This window comes from Poecile atricapillus, chromosome 2 (genome assembly GCF_030490865.1).
Source record: "Poecile atricapillus isolate bPoeAtr1 chromosome 2, bPoeAtr1.hap1, whole genome shotgun sequence".
Classification (NCBI taxonomy): Eukaryota; Metazoa; Chordata; class Aves; order Passeriformes; family Paridae; genus Poecile; species Poecile atricapillus.
This window is the reverse complement of record NC_081250.1, coordinates 54,270,463-54,289,511: the sequence shown is the minus strand read 5'-3', so window position 1 is coordinate 54,289,511 and position 19,049 is coordinate 54,270,463. Positions and strand designations below refer to the sequence as shown.

General features: G+C 38.4%; 1 protein-coding gene across 2 annotated transcripts in view; it reads left to right on the top strand.

Annotated features, from left to right (window-relative positions):
• The window catches only part of POU6F2 (POU class 6 homeobox 2), a 259,099-nt gene extending 240,259 nt beyond the window's left edge, over positions 1–18,840 (top strand). For both annotated transcript variants that reach the window (XM_058832032.1, XM_058832031.1), the window contains 3 exons: positions 4,928–5,096; positions 13,456–13,624; positions 16,823–18,840. In XM_058832032.1, the coding sequence (XP_058688015.1) occupies positions 4,928–5,096; positions 13,456–13,624; positions 16,823–17,327 (843 nt within the window). In that variant the 3' untranslated portion in view covers positions 17,328–18,840. The remainder of the gene's footprint in view (positions 1–4,927; positions 5,097–13,455; positions 13,625–16,822) is intronic.
• The last annotated feature ends 209 nt before the right edge of the window (positions 18,841–19,049 follow it).

Here is a 19,049-nt window from a genome sequence, read left to right as displayed (position 1 = left end):
GAATCATAGAAAAATAGGGCTGGAAAGGACCTGAAGAGGTCAAGTAGTCCGTCTTCTCCCCCTAGGCAGGATCAGCTGTCCCTATATCATTCTTGACAGATGTTTGTCTAGCTTGTTCTTAAAAATCTTCAGTGATGGAGGTTCCCTGACATCCCTAGGCAGCCTAGGCCCCTCTCCTTAGCATTTAAAAGGTCTTCCTGATGCCTGACCCTACCTTCCCTTACTGCAGTTTAAGCTCTTTATTTTCTTCTCCTTTCCATTAAGTCCATATTTTGGCCTTGCCCTTTGTCCAGGCTGTCTGTAAAACCAAGTAGCAGCTCTGTTATGATGCAGGGCAATATTCTGTCAAAGTTTTCTAGATTTCCACCTAGTTTATTTCTCTTTCCTTATTTTATGCTAAATACCTTGTTACCCTATCACTTATATGCAGCTTTCTGGATGCAGAGAACATCCCTGATCTCATAAGTCCTTCAGCACAGAGCTCCAGTCAACCATCCCAGGCATAGGAATACCCTACATACATAATTTAAGAACAAAATTCAGTCTTACAGACCTAATTAATTTGCCTCTGCATTTATCAGTCAATACTACCTTCACTGTAGTTGTTGACAGCAACATGTAAAGCTCATGTAAAAGAAATACAAATAAGGCCCTTTGCAGTTTTCAGTTTATTCTTATAAAGTATTATAATGCACTTTTTGCTTCTCATATTCACTTCATCCCTCTAGCTGTAGTGTGCATACACATATTCCTGCCAGATACTGATCACTGTTGCATACAGTCATCATTCTGGCATGTCTACTATATCCACCTACACAGAATGGCACTTACAGCAACTGTTTCTGTAATTTCTGTGCCTCCTTCTGTCTTTGGATGGAAAATGCACAACAGTCATAAATATAATTCATTTCATATATACGTGTCTAAAATTGGGAAAAGTCAGCTATTGCAAGTTCAAATTGATTCTGTCATCTGGAATCTAATTCATAATCTAATCGTTGCCTCTCCTTAAGGCTATTTCTGGAGTGGAAATTATAGTGGATGAAAAGAGAGAGTATTTTAATGCAATTTCATGCCATAGATAACTATCATTGTTTTTTAAGCAGGACATTTACAGCTTAACCATCATGTCTGAAAAGCAGAGGGTGTGCTGGAAATTATGTAGGGAGTTAAAGATGGAATCCTCCCTCAGTCTCTGGTCAGGTCTTAAGGTGACTCCTCAGTCTTTTCAACCCCATTGCTCCCTTCTCCATCATGAGCAGTGAGTTAGAAACCAACCTGTAAATATCCCTTATATATTGCTGTTATACCAAAGGTTAATGTGAATCCCAACTCCATTAGCTATATTCCTTTATGCCCAGCTAAATTTTGAGAATTTCTTATATTTGTTTAAATATTTCTGGACTTCAACAAGAGAGTTTCCAAGCTTCCGGGTATTCAAGTTACTTTAAAAATATATACATAGCACAAAACATGTGCAGAGACTCACTTTCTAGACTCAGCCATCATATTGTGCATGTACTATGTAGTGACTCTTGTCTGTGGGCATGTCTTGCATGCAGAGCTGAAAAATGCAGAGTGCCCTCTCATTCTAGAGCTTCCTGGAGGCTTCAGTTTTATTATGCATGTGCTCAGTAGTTGAACTCTTCAGTGACTATATGTTGTAACATTGCTGGAAAATGTTGGATTTGCTATCTCACTGAGAAATACTAACAGGAAATAGTTTAGAAACATGAAAAAATTATGGGTGGAAGGTCAAGGTTCAAGAGATTATCCAGTCCAACCTGTTATTCTCAGGTGGAGCAGCTATTCCAGTTTTTAGCTAATTTGGTCCTAACCACTGTCACAGAAACCCACAGATTCCACCTATGCCAGCAATCCATGCCAGCGTTTCACTGCCAAGTTAGATAGCTTTTCCCAAAATCTAATCTGAACCTTCCACATAACTAGGCCTCCATTATAAAATGTAAGACAGAATAATTATCTCCTCTTTTTGTTAGCTACGTCTATATTCAAACAAGGTCTCCTGCTTGGTCTTCCCTCCTTTAGATTAAATATAACCAGTTCATTACAGGTGTCTTCATAAGCCTCAGTTAACTCCCAGGCCTTCAGCCATTCTAATTATTTAACTCTAGTTGGTCCAGATTTTAATGAAGTCTGGCACCTAGCTGTGGACATGGCATCCCCCTCTGCAGAGGTCTTTCCAGGGCTCAGAAGAAAGGAAGATGCACTTCACATGCACTGCAGACATCACTCCCGCTCACATGGCTTGGTACGAGAACTGCTTTTACTTCACTTTTGCAACACCACAGGTTTGCAGCCAGCATGTTCAAAGCACAGAATCATTTTGACTCCTAGTCCTGTAATCCAGCCTGTCAAAATTTCCTCCCAGCATGTCATCAGCATGTAAATTTAATGAAGATATTCTCTGCTCCATCATCCAGGTCATTAAGGAAATATTGAGTTGTGCAGAATGAGTAAACACCATGCATGCACACTTCTTTTTCCACTGACACCTCATCTTCAGTTTTGCTTTCCAAATACTTTGGCATTCATTCTGCAGCAATTTCACCTAAACTACGCTTCCTTAGGTTATAGAGAATGTCACATGAGGGAGTGTCGAGACACTTGTAAAGTCAAACCACCTACTGCTTTTTTCTTGTCCACAAGGCCAATTACCCTGTCTTAGAGGGAGATCAGATTGGTTTGACACAGTTTGTTTCTAACAATCCATGTTGTCTGTCGCTACCTTGTTTTCTTGCGGGTGCTTACAAATTGTTTGATTATTTTCTTCAGTACTTTTCCACAGTTGAAGTTCAGTTGACTGGACTATAATTTTGCAGATCTTTCTCTTTAAAGATAGCTGCTGCATTTGTTCCTCCATCCTCACAGATAAGCACTAACATCTCTTAGACTGTTCCACACAGTGTGAAAGCATCTAACTCATCTAAATACAGTACTTATCTTCCTTTGCCTGGGCCGGAATCTTTAGTTTTGTCAGAGATTCCCTCAGACAACAGATTCAGACCCCAAATACCTGCCTGTTTCATAAAGCTGGAGTCTGAATGTGATGTGGATATAATGCATGGGCAGGCAATCCACTTCTGCAGTGTTCAGAAGAGGCCAACCCTTGCAGTGGGATGTTTCCCTGAGAGAAGATATTATAAAAGTAGACATTCTGAGTTGGGAATTCTCTGTAGATAAAATCCAACCGTTACAGAATATTTGAAAGGTGCTCACTCCTTGCATGAATCTGAAAATTGGAAGCCCTTTAATCAACTTCTCAACTGTTATCCCCTTGATAAAGTGCCAGTTGTATTTTTTTAAGTGTACTTGATAAATAAAAAAAATCCTAGATATAAAAAAAATGCTTTTTTTATTAATCCACAAGGAAGTCAGAATACACTAAAACTGGCCAGGTAAATAATCATTATTATTAAATGTTAAATCAAAGTTTCTTCCTTCATTTTCTGTTATATTATTCCATGTAGAAGGTAGAAAAATGAGTTGAATTTTTTTCCATTCTTAACACACTCTAACAGGAATATCATCATTAAAATATTTCATATACATTCCACAGAAAATGTCATCTTGAATGTGAACAGATACCTTTATCTACAATTTTATACAATTTGTTGTCTACTTAGCATCAGACATTTCTGTGTGTGCTGGGAGGACAATACATATAATCTGAGTGTTACTAATGAATGTAGCTCCTTTTCTTAAGTCATTTTTTCAGTTAGATATCAAAAGAGAAAACCTCATACTCCTTAGCATTCAAGAAATAGATTTTAATTACTGACATCAAGGAAGGCCAAATAGGCCTTTATCTTTTCCCTTGTAGAAAATGCAGATAACAGCTGCAGCGAAGTGAAGCCTTTTTAGAATATTTTTACGATCTTTTTTGATCAATATCAAGAATCAACATAAAATAAAGGTATAATAAACAGCAGTCACCAGAGTGTATCAGACCTGTATTACTGTATTCTTATGCTCTGAAAAGACTCTGCTGGACTACTAAAATCCAATTCAAAACTGTAAAGTGCATTGTGTGCCTTCATTCTGTAGAGAGACTGCCCTTCGAATTTTTCTGAGACTTTTATGTGAAAATCAGTACCAGAAAGTGCTCCTAGATTTCAACCCCACATGAAAGCATATTATAGGCAAAATGGATTGATGGTTCTTTCCATTCCCCTAGTAAACAAACAAAGACTACATTCTTGTATTTGTTTAAAAAAAAAAATTAAAAAGTCAATTCATGTATCACAGTTTATCATTTGCATTTACCATACTCACTAGAGTTTTTAGGTGTGTCTTACTGGATACAATCTTGATGTGAATGGGGCTCAGAAGTTTCCATGTGTGTTTTAGTCAAAGACAATTTATCCGTTTCCATGATTTTTGTTTGTTTGCCAAGTCTGATGTCATAAAACAAATCATTGATTTCCTGTAGGAAAGGGATTTTGGCTTGGTATATGTCCTCTTCCCCACTCCCACTCGCCACTTGGCCACTTGGCCCTGGTCCTGCAGTGTGAAAGGACCTTTGTGAAACAGTCCTGATTTCTGTGAGAATCCATGTAGGGAATAAAAGTCTGGTTTCATAAGTCAGAAAACAGGTAAGGATATGTATTAAATAAATCAGAATCCTGCTGTAAATGTCATAGGTCTCTTATAACCCATTTTTCAAAAAAAGTATTTACCTTCTAATTAGATTAAGTATCCAGTTAAACTGGGTAAAACTGGGAAGACAATATTCGAAACAGCTCAGATTGCTCCTGCTCTAACACTGTCACCTGAGCAAATCCCCATGGTGTTTAATGATCCTATGTGATTTGTTCCCCAGAAATAGATGGGTGAGATGGTGCATTGCAAGTTTCCTATTACTGCTTCACTTTCTAAATACCTATTTTTACATTTTAACATATAGCTCCATCAGCCCTCCCAGACGCAAGTGGGACAAGCAGCCTCACAATCCAATCTCCTGCATTTGGCTCACAGTCAAGCATCTATGTCTCAAAGCCCAGTGCGTCAGGCTTCCTCTTCTTCCTCCTCATCCTCCTCCTCTTCAGCTTTGAGTGTTGGCCAGTTAGTCAGCAGTAAGTATTGCTCCCTGGCTCTCCTTAATTCTCCCTTCTCTTTGTTCTCCTCACTACTGAGTTTTCCAATCTTCTTTCCCTCCTTTTGTTTTTTGGGTTTTTTTTTAATACAGTAGATTATATATTGCTAAACAGTTGACTCTCTCCAGTGAGAATTACTAAGTGCTATCATGGATGGGGCTTAAGGTAACATGCCTTGAGAAATTTAATCAATGCTGAAAATGGTCATTAAAATTATAGCAGCCATTAACTCATGAGGGCAATTGTTACAACTGAAATGTAGTTTATGTTTTTTGGAAGTTAGAAGTTTTTGAATCAGTCAGTATAATGAATTACGTTTCTCAGAATTTGGTGGACAAACAGGTAGTCCTACTTTTGGTTAAGCTGCTTGTTTGTTTGTTTGCTTGGTTGATATAGCAAACCACTTTACAAAGCCTAACACTACACAAATCCAGAGTAAGAGACTTTTCTTGCCAGAAAAAGCTTACAACATTTAAACAAGAATGAACTGGAACATGTTGGGAAGAAGGGAGAAGCTCACTGCAGTGAAATAACTGAGTTCCAATGTAAGGATTATAACAGCTGACCTGAAGAACACTTTCTTCCAGATCACACAATTCAGTCTTTGCTATTACCTTATCAGCATTAACTTGCTCTTTACATAGCAAAAACCACAGGCTGACAGTATACATAAGAAGCACTATCAGTTTTTGCACAACTGCAAAATTCCAAGTGCTTTGGATGATCTTGTTCTGTAATACTCTATGTACATATTCTAAGTAAACAAACACTATTACTTATGCCATATTGGTAACATAAAATATGTGACTGATACAAGATTACGAAGGGCTTGGAGAAGCCATCATGCAAGGAAACATGAAAAAAATCTTGGTTAGATTATTTCAGGGATTGTTTACATGGGAAAATTACTAGTAGAGCTATAGTGGTAAAATTGCACTGGTATAACTCCCAGTGGGAATACTTTCGTTCTGGAATGAAAATATCTGCATATAGATACAGATATAATTACAGTGATATAAATATATAGCTATTGTTTTGTCAGTAGTAAATTTTCTCATGTAGCCATGCTTGTAGGAGGAAGACAAAGAGGTTTTTACATTACAAATACGTAAAATCTACCACTAGTCCATGTGGGCAAATTGAGTAAAATGGCTAGTGCAGAGTAAGTTATTTTTCAATAGTTAGCCTAGAATAGCTCCTCTTTTGGATATTCTTATTTAAATAAATGCAACATGGAAGAAGCCCTTTTAAGTTTACAGAATAAATCCATCAAAAGTTAGGAGATGCTTTAAAAATAGCTGTTTGTTCAACTGTATGCAATTCCTCTTAGAACATGTATTTCATTTTAACAATATATTGTTGTGATTAAAGTCATGCAATCATGATTTTTTTTTTTTTTCTCATCCTTCTTTCAGTGCATTACCAGTGGAATTGTCCTAGGGATGTATCAGAATTATTAACACAAAAGGTGGGCTCTTGTCCCAGGGTTTACCTGATTCACTAATCTGTTCCCCAGTATGCATAACATTTGAGGTAGGAAGCTGTAGAGGAGTGAAGGATGGTCTTCCCTGAGGCAATAGAGAACTGAGGAGCTGAAGCCTTCTGTCTGCTATGTAATTCCAGTGCAAGGCAGGCAAATCACTTAAAAGAGATTTTTCACAAGTGCTCCCTCAATATCCAGCTTGAGACTCTGGACTTTAATTTACAGAAGAACCCAGTACTCACAGTTGCAATTTTAAGTGCACTTTCATTGTGGAACTATATCAAGAACCATTTAAAGACAGTCTAAAAAATCATTTCCTACTTGACCTAGACTGGGTACCCAAAAATGCTGCTTCCCTTAATATCTGTCCACTTCTCTGTGAATGAGAAGGGGAAGACCCTCATCTTGTAGAAACACAAGAAAATAAATTAAGATTTTAAAGAAACCAGAAGAGCTCAAGAGGAGATGTCTTTAGTGAAGAGCTTTAATAGAGGTCTGGGGCCACACACTGAACAAGTAAAAAGGCAATACATCAATCAGTTCATCTGTAATGAAGGACAGTTCATCCTGTGCACTGAACGAGGCACATGAAAAAGAACAGGGCTCAAAGAATATGGTTGATTGTGTTGTGGGCTGCTGTTGCTCCAGCATTTTGTAGCTTCTGAGTGTTAATTCATGCAGCTCTAAGGACCTTCTTTTAGCTTCATTTTTTCCATGGATAAATTTCAAGGTTGTTTCAAAAGCAGAATATTAACATAAATCAGTCATATGGGGAAATAATCTTTATGTTCATAGTTGGAAATAAGAGAGGTGTTGAATGGATGGAAGAGCTGATAGTTCTGTTATCTTGTTGGTTCTACTCTAAAATAAGCATGTTGTGCCTATGGATTTGGCTGAGATTAGAGGAGTATAAAGCACAGGAATATCAATTTGGGCACAAGTGGGAGATACATTAATGAACATAGAACTTTTACTTGACCCTGTCAGGCTTGACTCCATCCACTACTTGTCTTGTTCTAGTCCCATTAATTCTTCACATTGTTCTCCACACAATTCACTCTGCCTCCATGCTTTTGTTTCTCTAGTTTCCTCCCTGCAGTCCTTTCCTCACAGTCCATCATTACCCAACTTCTCTTCCAATTTCAGTTCCCACTCAGTCACTGTCTCCAGACCATATCTGTACCCTTTTGCCAGCCTTTTTATTAGGTAGTTTCTGTCCTCCTTTATATTATTTTATTATTAGTTCCACCTCTTTTTCCTTTTTTTCTTTCCTCTATCACAGTGAGTGGTACTACTCTGCACAGTCAGGCCCTCTCTCCCTCCACTCCAAATTCTAAACCCTGCTCCTTAATAATCTTCAAGTTTGGGATTTTTCTTCTATCATATCTTTTTCTTTAGACTCAAGGTTAATTTTTTGCCGCCTCTGCGTCCAAATCCTGCTGATGCCAGTCCCACACTCCCCAGCAGCCTTCAGAGGAGTGTGAAAAGTGATCACAAAGAAGAGAGTCAAGTTGGTCTCCCTGTCTTTACTGCAGTCCTATCAAAAAGAGCTACAGGCATAGGAAAGTTTTCACACAATCAGACCAATGAAGGCACTGCACTTGGAAGCTAACTCACTGGAATTCAGATCTTAAGAGCATGCCAAAAGAAAACGTTATTGATAGGGATCCTCTGAAAAAAAAAAAAAATCCATGTTAAACATAAATAAATACTTGTGGAGCTGTTTTGAGTTTATGCTTCCAGCTTCATCCAGTCTCTGCTACTCAAGACAAACAGAATGAATCACATGAGGGGCAGATCAACTCACTTCTTCATTTACATAATAACCTTACACAGATAGAAGCAAACCAGTCATCTCAATTATCCTTAGAGGCTGTCCAGCATACTTCTGAGAGCACGTGGCCACCACAAACTGGAGCTAACCCTGCATGCATAAGCCTGCTTGAGCTGCCACATCAGGAATGGTGTTGCAGGGCACAAGAGAGCTACTTACTCTCTTCTAGTAATGCAGAAGGAGCCTACTTCTACAAGAAACAGGAAAATATGGTCAGTTCAGTAAGGAAACATCAAACCACCTGGGTAATGAAACATGAAAAAGCAGACAGGTTCCTTTATAGGTTTTCATTTGCAGTGATAAACCAGTGATACTGTTCAGACAAATAGTATTAAATGACCTTCATGAGTCTGAAAATTGTTTCATGTGACGGAAAAGCCATTTGCACAAAACTGGCTGCACATGAGGATGTAGACAGAAAGTCATCCTTGTTTCACTTCTTCACAGAATCTGTTTCTAGATTCAAATTCCTGAAGGGCAGGAGCACCTCTTTGTCAAGTCTGTGGCCTTCTTAGCATCCCAGCTCCCACACTGGCTGCAGAGCTTTGTATGAAAAGCCTACAGTTGAAATCCAGTATCTGAAAGTCCATTTAAAGTCTTTTAGTGGGATGAGATGGGCAATGGGTCAGTGTTTCTAAGAGAAGTCCTTTGGCATGAGGGCAGCAAGAAACAACTTGCGGCCTCCTGAACCTATTTTTAATTTCTTTATTCTTCCTGAGGTAGGAATAGTTTCCTTTTCCTAATTCCTTACAAAACTGTAGTCCAGACCTCTGGCAGAGGTCCTGGAGCTGAGTACCTTGGCAATGATCTGCTATATTCTAGAAATAGTTGCTAAATATAGCAAAGTTCATGTAAACTAGTCACATTTAGCCACTTGTTCAGTGAATCAAGTTGCACAGAGCATCCTAACTTTAGCAAATAATTATTTGGGGCAAGCTTCTGCACACTGACTGCAAAAAGAGTAACTTTTTTACAAGATGTTGTTTCACATCAGAGAAATTATTAAAGTACAATGAGAAAGTCATAAGAACTCTATTAACTGTAGTGTTCCATTTTCCTTGGGTTTATTACTTTTACTTTTCATTCTAGAAATATTTTCTGAATGATTTTGCTTTCTTTTTCTTTAACACGTTTCTTAATTTCAAAAAAGTTTCCTTACTTTTTGTTTTTAATTTCTCTTTCTTTTTTTTTTATTTCATGTCCTTTTTTCATTTATGTTGTTGTCTTCCTTATAGCTTTTCCCTTTTCTCTCATCATCACCCATTCATCCCTAACCAGCAACAAATGCTAATTATTTTGGAGACTAAACATAACAGTTACTTTGAAATAAAAAATATTTTAAAGTAAGTTCTGTCTAAGCAAGGACTATAAGATTCATCTCTACTATTCCTGTCTCTTCTGTGTGATTTCTTTGTATTGTCTAACCCTATTTGTATTCTCTTTTGTTTTCTTTGTTTCCTCTTCATTCAATTCTACATCTTTATTCCTCCCTTTTTTCCATTTCATTTTCCTCTTCTGAAATGCATCCCTCTGCTCATTTCTATAACTTTTCCACCATATGTTCTCTTTGTGGAAATCACTGGTTTCCCCTTGTGCTCTGAGACTTGTGTCTCCAAGAAGTTCCTTTCTTCCTCCCAAATTCATTTTACTGTCATCTGTTACTATGAAATTAAAATGCCTCCCATAAACAAATTATTCTTTTTTTTTCCCCTGAGCTTCACTCCATTTTCCATTATCAATGTTTTGTCCTGCCTTTCTTATCCAATTTACTTTCCATTGGACCTCCTCAGCCAGCTATTTCTCCTCCTGTCTGACTGGGGAAATCATCCCCCCGTAATCCCTCCCGTGGCAGAACTCTGTGCAACAGAAATTTGGTTTCTCCTTCAGGGTGCACTGATTTCTCTGTAGCAGTTCTTTCCCCTAACTATTAAAATCACAGCATATATTCACTCAACAACAAACTCACACAGGATTTTCAGAAGAATTCAAAAGTGGGAGAAGTATTCCCTTTAGTAGGAAAAAACAGATTTCAATGCAGGAGAGCCTGTGGATTTAATTTCTTCCACACCACTCATCTATCTTCACCATCCACCAGGACAGCTGATGGAATTTTAGCTGTCTTCCTTTTTGTTATATGTACCCATATCCTCTGAAATGGCCCCAGAAAACCATCTGACCTTTCTCCACTACCCAGTAGTTTCATAGGCAGCTACTGTTTTCTCATGCAATAATGTAAACTTGGAGTCTTGAAATACATTACTGTAGATCCCAAACACTCAATGGGTTTGGCATTCTCTATTTTCCTGTTGGCACTGGGTGGCCTTCCCTGGGATATCCTCTTAATTGAAAAAGAACCAGCTTATTTACTGTCTTCAATAAGGTAGTCTTCCTAAAATGTGAAGTGCACTATATGTTCAACTGTTCTGAAAGCTCAGAACTTGTTAAAGTCCATAATCTCTTTGAATATGTTTATATATGTGCATATTTAAACCACACAGTCTAAGACTGTATTGATGGCATTTTAATGCAATAGAGTAAAAGAGACCAATTATGTCAAAAGACTGGTCTTCATAGCACTATTTGTGTTTTAGGGAAGTGACAGAAGATAGGATCTGTGGATTTCAAAGGGCTTTGAATCACACCCAAACTAGAAGTGGTTCCAATTTCACACAAATGCTATTTTCCCTGGAGTTCAAGATAAAACATTTCAGTGTTTCAGTCCATCTGTTAGTACTTCCCTGTTGCCAAAGATTCTATGAAAGAATGAAGCCTTTTTCTCAACAGATATTCCACTGTATACTACATTCTACTCCCATATTACTGAAGGGCATCACAGGTTTTTTCTCATCTCAAGGAGACCTCAGCCTAATATTTCCCTCATCCAAGTGCCCCAGGCAGGAATGATCTTTCCATTATGCTCACTGTTGCAACAGTGCCAGATCATTCTAGATCCTGCAGAACTTGGCAGAATTTCTCTATGATTTCTCTACAATTAGTTTTCTCACTTCCCTTTTCATTCCTAACAGGAGTTGGGGATGATTACAGGTGCCAGGTGCCATAGTTTGCTACTTTGGAAGTTCTCTGGGAAAACCTGAATTGTCCTTTCTTACATTTCTAACAGCCTTAGTCAGAGGCCTTAAAGAAACAGAAGGAAAGAAGTGAGGAAAGTCACCATTATAGTGCACTTTACTCAGGGAACTTTTTGAGGCCAGTATCATTTATGATATTTAGTACAGAGACCTAAAGGGCAGAGATGTCTGCAGCTCCATTCTGTGTCTCTGAAATTCAGAACTGGTATGCTAGATAGACTATATGGTGTAAGCAGGAAAATTTCACGCTCCTAAATGCAATTACTTTATAAACCTCAGTGGCCAATGTCACAGCACTTACTCCTGAAGCAAACAATATGCATCCTAGCTTTGTACTGAATGAGTGCGTGGGTGTGCTGTACTTGTGTACAGCAGTGAGAACAGCAGAGATGACTCTGAGAGTGGAATATCATTGAAACAAGGTTCAGCCTATGTGCATGTTTATTTGTATGCATAGTTCATGTGGACCCTGGTTGCATACACAAGAGTTTTAAAAATATTATTGCCACTTCTGCTTCTTACTCTCAAGCAACCGAGTAAATTTATATATCAGAAAACCCTTTTCCCTCTGTTTATTATTATTGGACAAAAAGATTTTTTCACAGGATGTTTCCATCACAAGGAAATTTTACTCTAGGCTTATAAATCCCTGAAAATAAAAGCTTTGCTACTGTAATGCTGATAAACCCTCACTAGAGCCATACTAGCAGGAGCCATTCTCATATAGGGTTCAGAATGGTAATGTAGTCTAGCACTGTCCTTGGACAACTGCTTGCATTTACAGAAATTCAGGGGTTATTGTGCTGCAAACTTTTCACCTCGCAGTCTGAGGAATGAGGTGAAGAACAATAGAGATGTCTCACTGGGAGAATGGCTTCACTACATGCAGGATTGCACAATACTTTGAAATCTTCTACCATCCCAGTCCCATGCTGTCTCTGACTTGGCAAACACTTTCATTTAGTCAGGGATCAGTAGCTTGGGAGGGGGGGAAGTTCCATTCTCCAGCTGTTGTGTCATTTCCCTTGATAAGTCCTAAATTGACCGAGTTATCCAGCTCCAAAGGAGCTTTTCTGTGGTAGACATGCTTTATTATGTGCCCTTTCAGGGACAAAGGCTTCTGTGTCACTAAACTGCTATAGTGAGGAACGACAGATTTATTCTCACAGCATCATAAGCATTATCTTCTGAGGGGCTAATGTAAAAGTAAAAAAAACTGTGCAGCATTACCATCCAAAACCAGTGTTGCTGTTCCTTGATTATCGACCTGATGGGAGGCAGAATAAAAAGCTTTAAAGGCTTCTTCTTTAAAAAGACAGTTTTTAAATTAAGGAGGTTTTATAGGCAGAATTTTTTTGGCTTATTAATTTGCCAGGTTATTTTGGATATTCATGTAGCAGTTTAGGTTGAGTATTGTCTAAAAGGGAAGAAACAGTTGTGAATCTCCTTATTTGGCACTAACTTTATATAAAGCACAAAGACTTGATTTCAAGTTAAAAATCCAAGTAGCTCATACACATATGAGCCCTCCCCACAGACTGGAAATACATATATATTAACACCAACCATCATGCTATGTGATTAAATGGAAAAACAGGGAACATGACTCCTCAGTCCAGAGAAGACTGCAAGGCATAAATGGCAGCGAAGAGCCCAGGCACACCCTCCCTCTAAGGTGAGCTGGCCTTTATAAGGAGTTCAGCAAAGGTATAGCTTTGAAAATCTTCCACCTGCAGACAACTGCAGCCCAGTCAGCACCTTAGCGATCTGAGCACACCTGACAAGGCAAGTCTGTTTCTGTTTGGGGAAGAGGAGAAAGGGGTCAGTATTAAAAAAATTGAACTTGAAAGTCTTGACAATGAAAATGGCTGTAAGCCTGTCCCACTGATATGTGAAGCAAAGAACTGACATGATTAAAAAATATCTCAACAGATCCTCAGACAGCCACTGGAGAGGTGGATGGGGTAAATCTGGAAGAAATACGAGAATTTGCCAAAGCTTTTAAAATCCGGCGCCTGTCCCTTGGCCTGACACAGACTCAAGTTGGCCAAGCCCTAAGCGCCACCGAAGGCCCAGCCTATAGCCAGTCTGCCATCTGCAGGTAACAAGTTACATCATAAACTCCTCTTCTCTCTTTGTCCTTAGTAATGATCCAGTTTATTGTGAAGAGCATGCCTGTGTTTGAGTCTCATAATTTTAGAGTGTATTATTTAACCTGATATTTAAATTAGCCAATAATATTATTGTCTATCATATAAATTGTTCTTATTCTGTATATTTAGAGTGATTTTGATTTCTTTTTTTTTTTTTTTCTCCTTTTCTAAACAAGTGAGAAACAATGTTCCTGGCATAGAGACTTAATTCTGTAGATGAGCTGGAGATCCTGCTGATGCTGGATAAGCACCAGCTGACCCTCTTCATACTGTGCCATTTTCTACAGATAGGGTTACTGAACAAATATTTCATGGCTGCATCCCTGCTAAGTTAAAACCTGTATTACTGTGGTTAGCACTTCACATAGAGGATGTTAATGATGATTTACCTAGGCAACACAGAAGGGAAAAAAATAGCCTTCCTGCTATCTTACAAACCAGCAGCTATTCATCTTTTATCACACAAATATTTATGGAAAAAAAACAGACAAACCCATGTATGCAAAGCAGAAGCAGAAGTCTGTCCTAATCATAAGAAATAAAAATACAGTCTTGACAGAGTTAAAGTAGAAGCAAACACCTTATATGCATGTATGTGTGTTACCGTAATCCCATGTTTATGCATGAAGTAACAAACACACTTAGGTAACAGCTTTTTCCTCTTGGGCAATGCCTTATAGTCCTTCTCCATCAGTGAAAGCCAAGAAACCAACTCTAAGCTCATTTAAGTGGATTTTGTTCTTGGTGATCCATGAAATTCTCTGTCTTTTTATCTGCTCTTTATACTTTTAATGTATTCCCCATAGAATGGAAGTGTACTTTTCCTGCAGTTAAAGACTAAGGTTATAAATAACATCAGTATGGGGTAGTGTGCTTGCAGCTCACATTTTGCTCAATGATTTTCCATAAAACCCATTGATTGTTGTTAAATACAAAAAGCTCCATAGGATCCTCTCACTTCTATGGTCTCCCCTACTGTTTTTTCTTATAAGATACCTCCCTGTAGAAAATAACCTTTATTCAGTCTATACAAGGATACTACTGCTGGGAAATTTGTTTCAAGACTTGTATGTCGTTATACCAAACATGTCCTGCAGTAGCTACACTAACAAACAATGCCAATGATATGAATGCTATTGCTCCCTATTGCTAAGGATTTTTTTTTTTTTATTGTTTCTTTGTGGTCATTTGGTAAAGAATGCCTAAAATGGGTGAAGTTTTTAGCAATTGACAATTTTTGTAGCCTTAGGTTGCTGTTTATCATGCTATACTTTAAAGGGAAACATTGTGGTTTCCTTTACTTTTGCCTAGTTTGCTGTCATCTCATTTCCTCCACCTACCTTACACTTTGAGAAAGCACTGGGGATGGTGAGACCTTTTACAGAGGGCTCCTTGGAGGGGCAAGTTGCTCAGAACATGAGATTGGGTGCAAGAGCTTGTCCCAAATAAATGCAAGGTTACAGTTTTTTTAATTTCCTTTGCCCACCTCAGATGGGCATCATTTTTGGGTGTAATTATATGCTATGCCTGTGCACTTTTTGTTAAGGTGCATCAATGGAATTGTGTTCCTCAGAAATGGATTTAACTTTTTTTCAGTTGTAACAAAGGAGCTTCAGTATGAACTCCAGGTCAATGGAAGGGGCAGTAAGGCAAGCAATTTGAGCAACCAACTAGAAAAGAAAAGTGGAATCTCCTGGTGGCCTATGCAGGTCATATGAGCAATATACCACCTTGATATGTTTTGCATGCAAATAGCAGCATTTTCCTTAACTCGAGACAGTACATTCTAAAACATTTCATTCAGCCTGAAATATCACTGGACACCAAGGAATGAAACCTTGCAGTCAACACCACATTAAGATGTCAGGCACCAGTTAGAAATTCTTTGGAGTATTATTATCTAAAATTATTCTTTGTCTTTTTCTTTGTTTGTGAGAAGTGCTTTGTTTCTTGCTGGAATATTTTTTGCTGCCTCCACATGCTGAATGGAGACACTAAAAATGGCCAGCTCCAGCCACCAACTTTATTTGCATAAAGGGATTGATTCATCTCCTCTCATCTCCAGTGCACCCTGTGATTAGTGGTGGTGGCGGTGCTTCAGCACCACCTGGGCTGGAAAGCACAGCAGCAACATCCAGTAATTGTAGTCTTTCTGCAGCATTAAATACCACAACGTGCAGAGTGGACAGAGCAAAGTGGGAAAATACAAATGGATGGCATCAAAGGACTTGGGTTAAGACTTTTTTAAATGTGTAGCAAAAGAGGATAAACTCAGTAAATGAAAGAAACAAATACTTACAAGACTTGAAACATGAACTCTGCTCTTCTGCTTGTTTTTGAAAGGATTAAAGCTTTGTGTGGCTGCTTTTCCAGATGTTTTATAATACTTGTAAAATCTGGTTTGGCAAAAGACTTTTGATGGCAAAATGATATATAGAAGACCTCATTTACAGGAAATGATATCATTCTGGTACAGTTTGCAGAAATCCCACAATAAACTCAGCTTGGTGCCACAGCATATTAGTAGACTGTTATGCTGGTTTTCATCTGGAAAACATGAGTCTGTCTTTGCACATTGTGGGGACAGCAAGATAATTGCAAAGTGTCCAGCTGTTTCAGCTGAACACCACCGTGGGTTTGGGAATTTTTTTTTCCAGCCCAGAAAAGGGATATAGCATTAACTTACAAACAGTGAAAATTGCTGAAAAATGGAAAAGGAAACCTGATATTCAGAGGCTAGTATTTGCCATTGGTTTTTATTATTAAAGCTGTGGTGTTTGGATAACATAGGATGGGAGGGATAACAAAAGGATTAAGCACAAATACAAGATGATAAAAGCAATGCCTTTGATATCATTTCCTGTAATTAGACTTAGTCTCCAGGGTTTTGAAGATCATCAGAAATATGAAAATGTAATTCTTAACCTGTATTATTTAGTGTACTTATAATTTTGTTGTAGTGCTCATTTTGTGTTAGCTTAAATCTCTAGCTATATATATATATATCTATATCTATGTATAGATATACCTGACAGTTTTCATAATATACTGTAAATTACCTCTGCCAGTCAATTAGTCAGGCAGGCAGGAAGTCCCACCCTGGCAGAGCATCAGTGTAAGACTCTTCTTTCTCAATTTTCCCTCAGACACACCATCCTGAGAAGCCACTTTTTCCTACCACAGGAAGCCCAAGAGAACACTATAGCTAGCAGTCTGACAGCCAAACTGAACCCTGGCCTTTTGTATCCTGCCAGGTTTGAAAAGCTGGACATCACCCCTAAAAGTGCCCAGAAGATAAAGCCGGTGCTTGAGCGGTGGATGGCTGAGGCTGAGGCCCGCCATCGAGCAGGGATGCAGAACCTTACCGAGTTTATTGGGAGCGAACCATCCAAAAAGCGCAAGAGGCGTACCTCATTCACGCCACAAGCCCTTGAAATCTTGAATGCCCACTTTGAGAAGAACACGCATCCCTCTGGGCAAGAAATGACAGAGATTGCAGAGAAACTGAACTATGACCGGGAAGTAGTTAGAGTTTGGTTCTGCAATAAGAGGCAAGCACTGAAGAACACAATTAAACGTTTGAAACAACACGAGCCCGCGACGGCAGTTCCTATGGAGCCTTTAACAGACTCTCTGGAAGAAAACTCCTAAACGCAAAACCAAACAAAGCCAAATCACACAGAAAAAAAACCCCACACCAACCGAAACGTGTCCATTTGAACTCTGTGAAAATTCCTATTCATCACCCTTGTAAGTAAAAGACTGAGAAAACTACAAGAAGGACAGAACAGTTTATAAATGTCCGTGGGTTTTCCTATTTAAAAAAAAACAAAACAAAACAAAAAAAATACACAACACTTAGAGTGTGTGTGGTAGAATTAGTTCCCAAAAAATCCCGAAAAAGCCAGTTTTTTTAAATGGACTTAAAGTAAACCAAATAACTGCTTAATTTTTTCTGTATATTATGAAAATATGAACACATTTTAAGGAAAAACAAAACAAACAACAAAAGGGAAAAAAAAGAAAAAAAAAGAAAAAAACTTTTATCTGTTTAAAAGAGAATACAAGCCTGCCACCTGGAGGAGTGATTGTAGCCTTTCAGGTATCAAGTGCTGATTCACTATGAAAACTATTAACCAAAGTCAGAAACATGGCATTGCAAACTAGATTGTTAGTGTACTCTTTTATGAGTGTAAAATTGTGTTACAAATTTTTGCATTTGTATTTTGCAAAGAGGAATACAGGATTAATTTCTCTCATCCTTGTTTGTACCCCCTGCAGGTGTGTACAAAGCCATTCCGTAGTAGTCACCTCATTTTCTTTTCTTTCAGTCAACAGTTTTTCAATCTTCTAATGTTTGGGTGCCAAAAATAATTACTTTTTATTGTGATTTGTGGGGTTTGATATTTCTCTTATAAGGGTGTATGTCTTTTTTTGCATTTCTTTTTCTGTTTTTTTTCCTGATTCTATTTGCTGCCTCCTCCCGTCCAGCTCATTCTCCACCCCTGCCTCAAGCCCCCCCAAACCCAGTACTGTTTGAAGAGTTTTTAAAAAAAAGTGAAATCTGAACACTTTTATATGCTGAAATGCAATGAAGACAAAGAAGGATTAGGATTATGTCTGATGGACTGTCAAGCCCACACTGAACATTGTGCTTTTTGTCGAATGTGTAGCTTGAGATTTCTCTGTCCTTTAGCCGTGAACCTGGAGAGGTTACCAAAACTCATTTTGTAGTATAAATATAAACTGCACACTTGGTACAGTACTGCATCTATATTATGGTTCCATTTGAAGCAATTTCTCTCCAAAGTCTGCTAGCCAAAGAAGTTTCTTGAGGTTCTGATGAAAACAAATGGACAGGCTGAGAAGTGATGAGGATATTTTGATCATCACTTCACTGTGGACAATTCGAATGATAGTGCTTTGTTCCTTCTGGCTTTTTTTTATGTCATATTGATGCTTGCCCTGTTGACTTCTTTAGTAGGAAGATGTGCTTCTGCAGATGTTTGCTGTGGCCACTGGCTAGACTAAACAGTTGGGACATAGGGAAAACCACTGAATATCCCTTGATAATATAAGGTGGGTCACCTGCAATATGATTCTGGTGAACTGATTTTTCTTTAAAGACAGTTCATCTCTGTGGCTTCCTTTCTGATTGGACAAGCATCTGCTAAAATACTGTGGTCGTTGGACCTACAAGCAGACCAAGGCTCAGAGGCAGAGAAAGGTGTTGCAGGTTCTTGATGAGGTGTGCTCTGACCTGTGAAGGTCATCTGCAATCTTTGTCCTCTGCTCAGTTAGGCTCAAAGCTTTGGGATTAAGCTCACCCTCAGGGTAGAAGCTGCATCTTCATCAGGTCTTCCCAAAGGATAG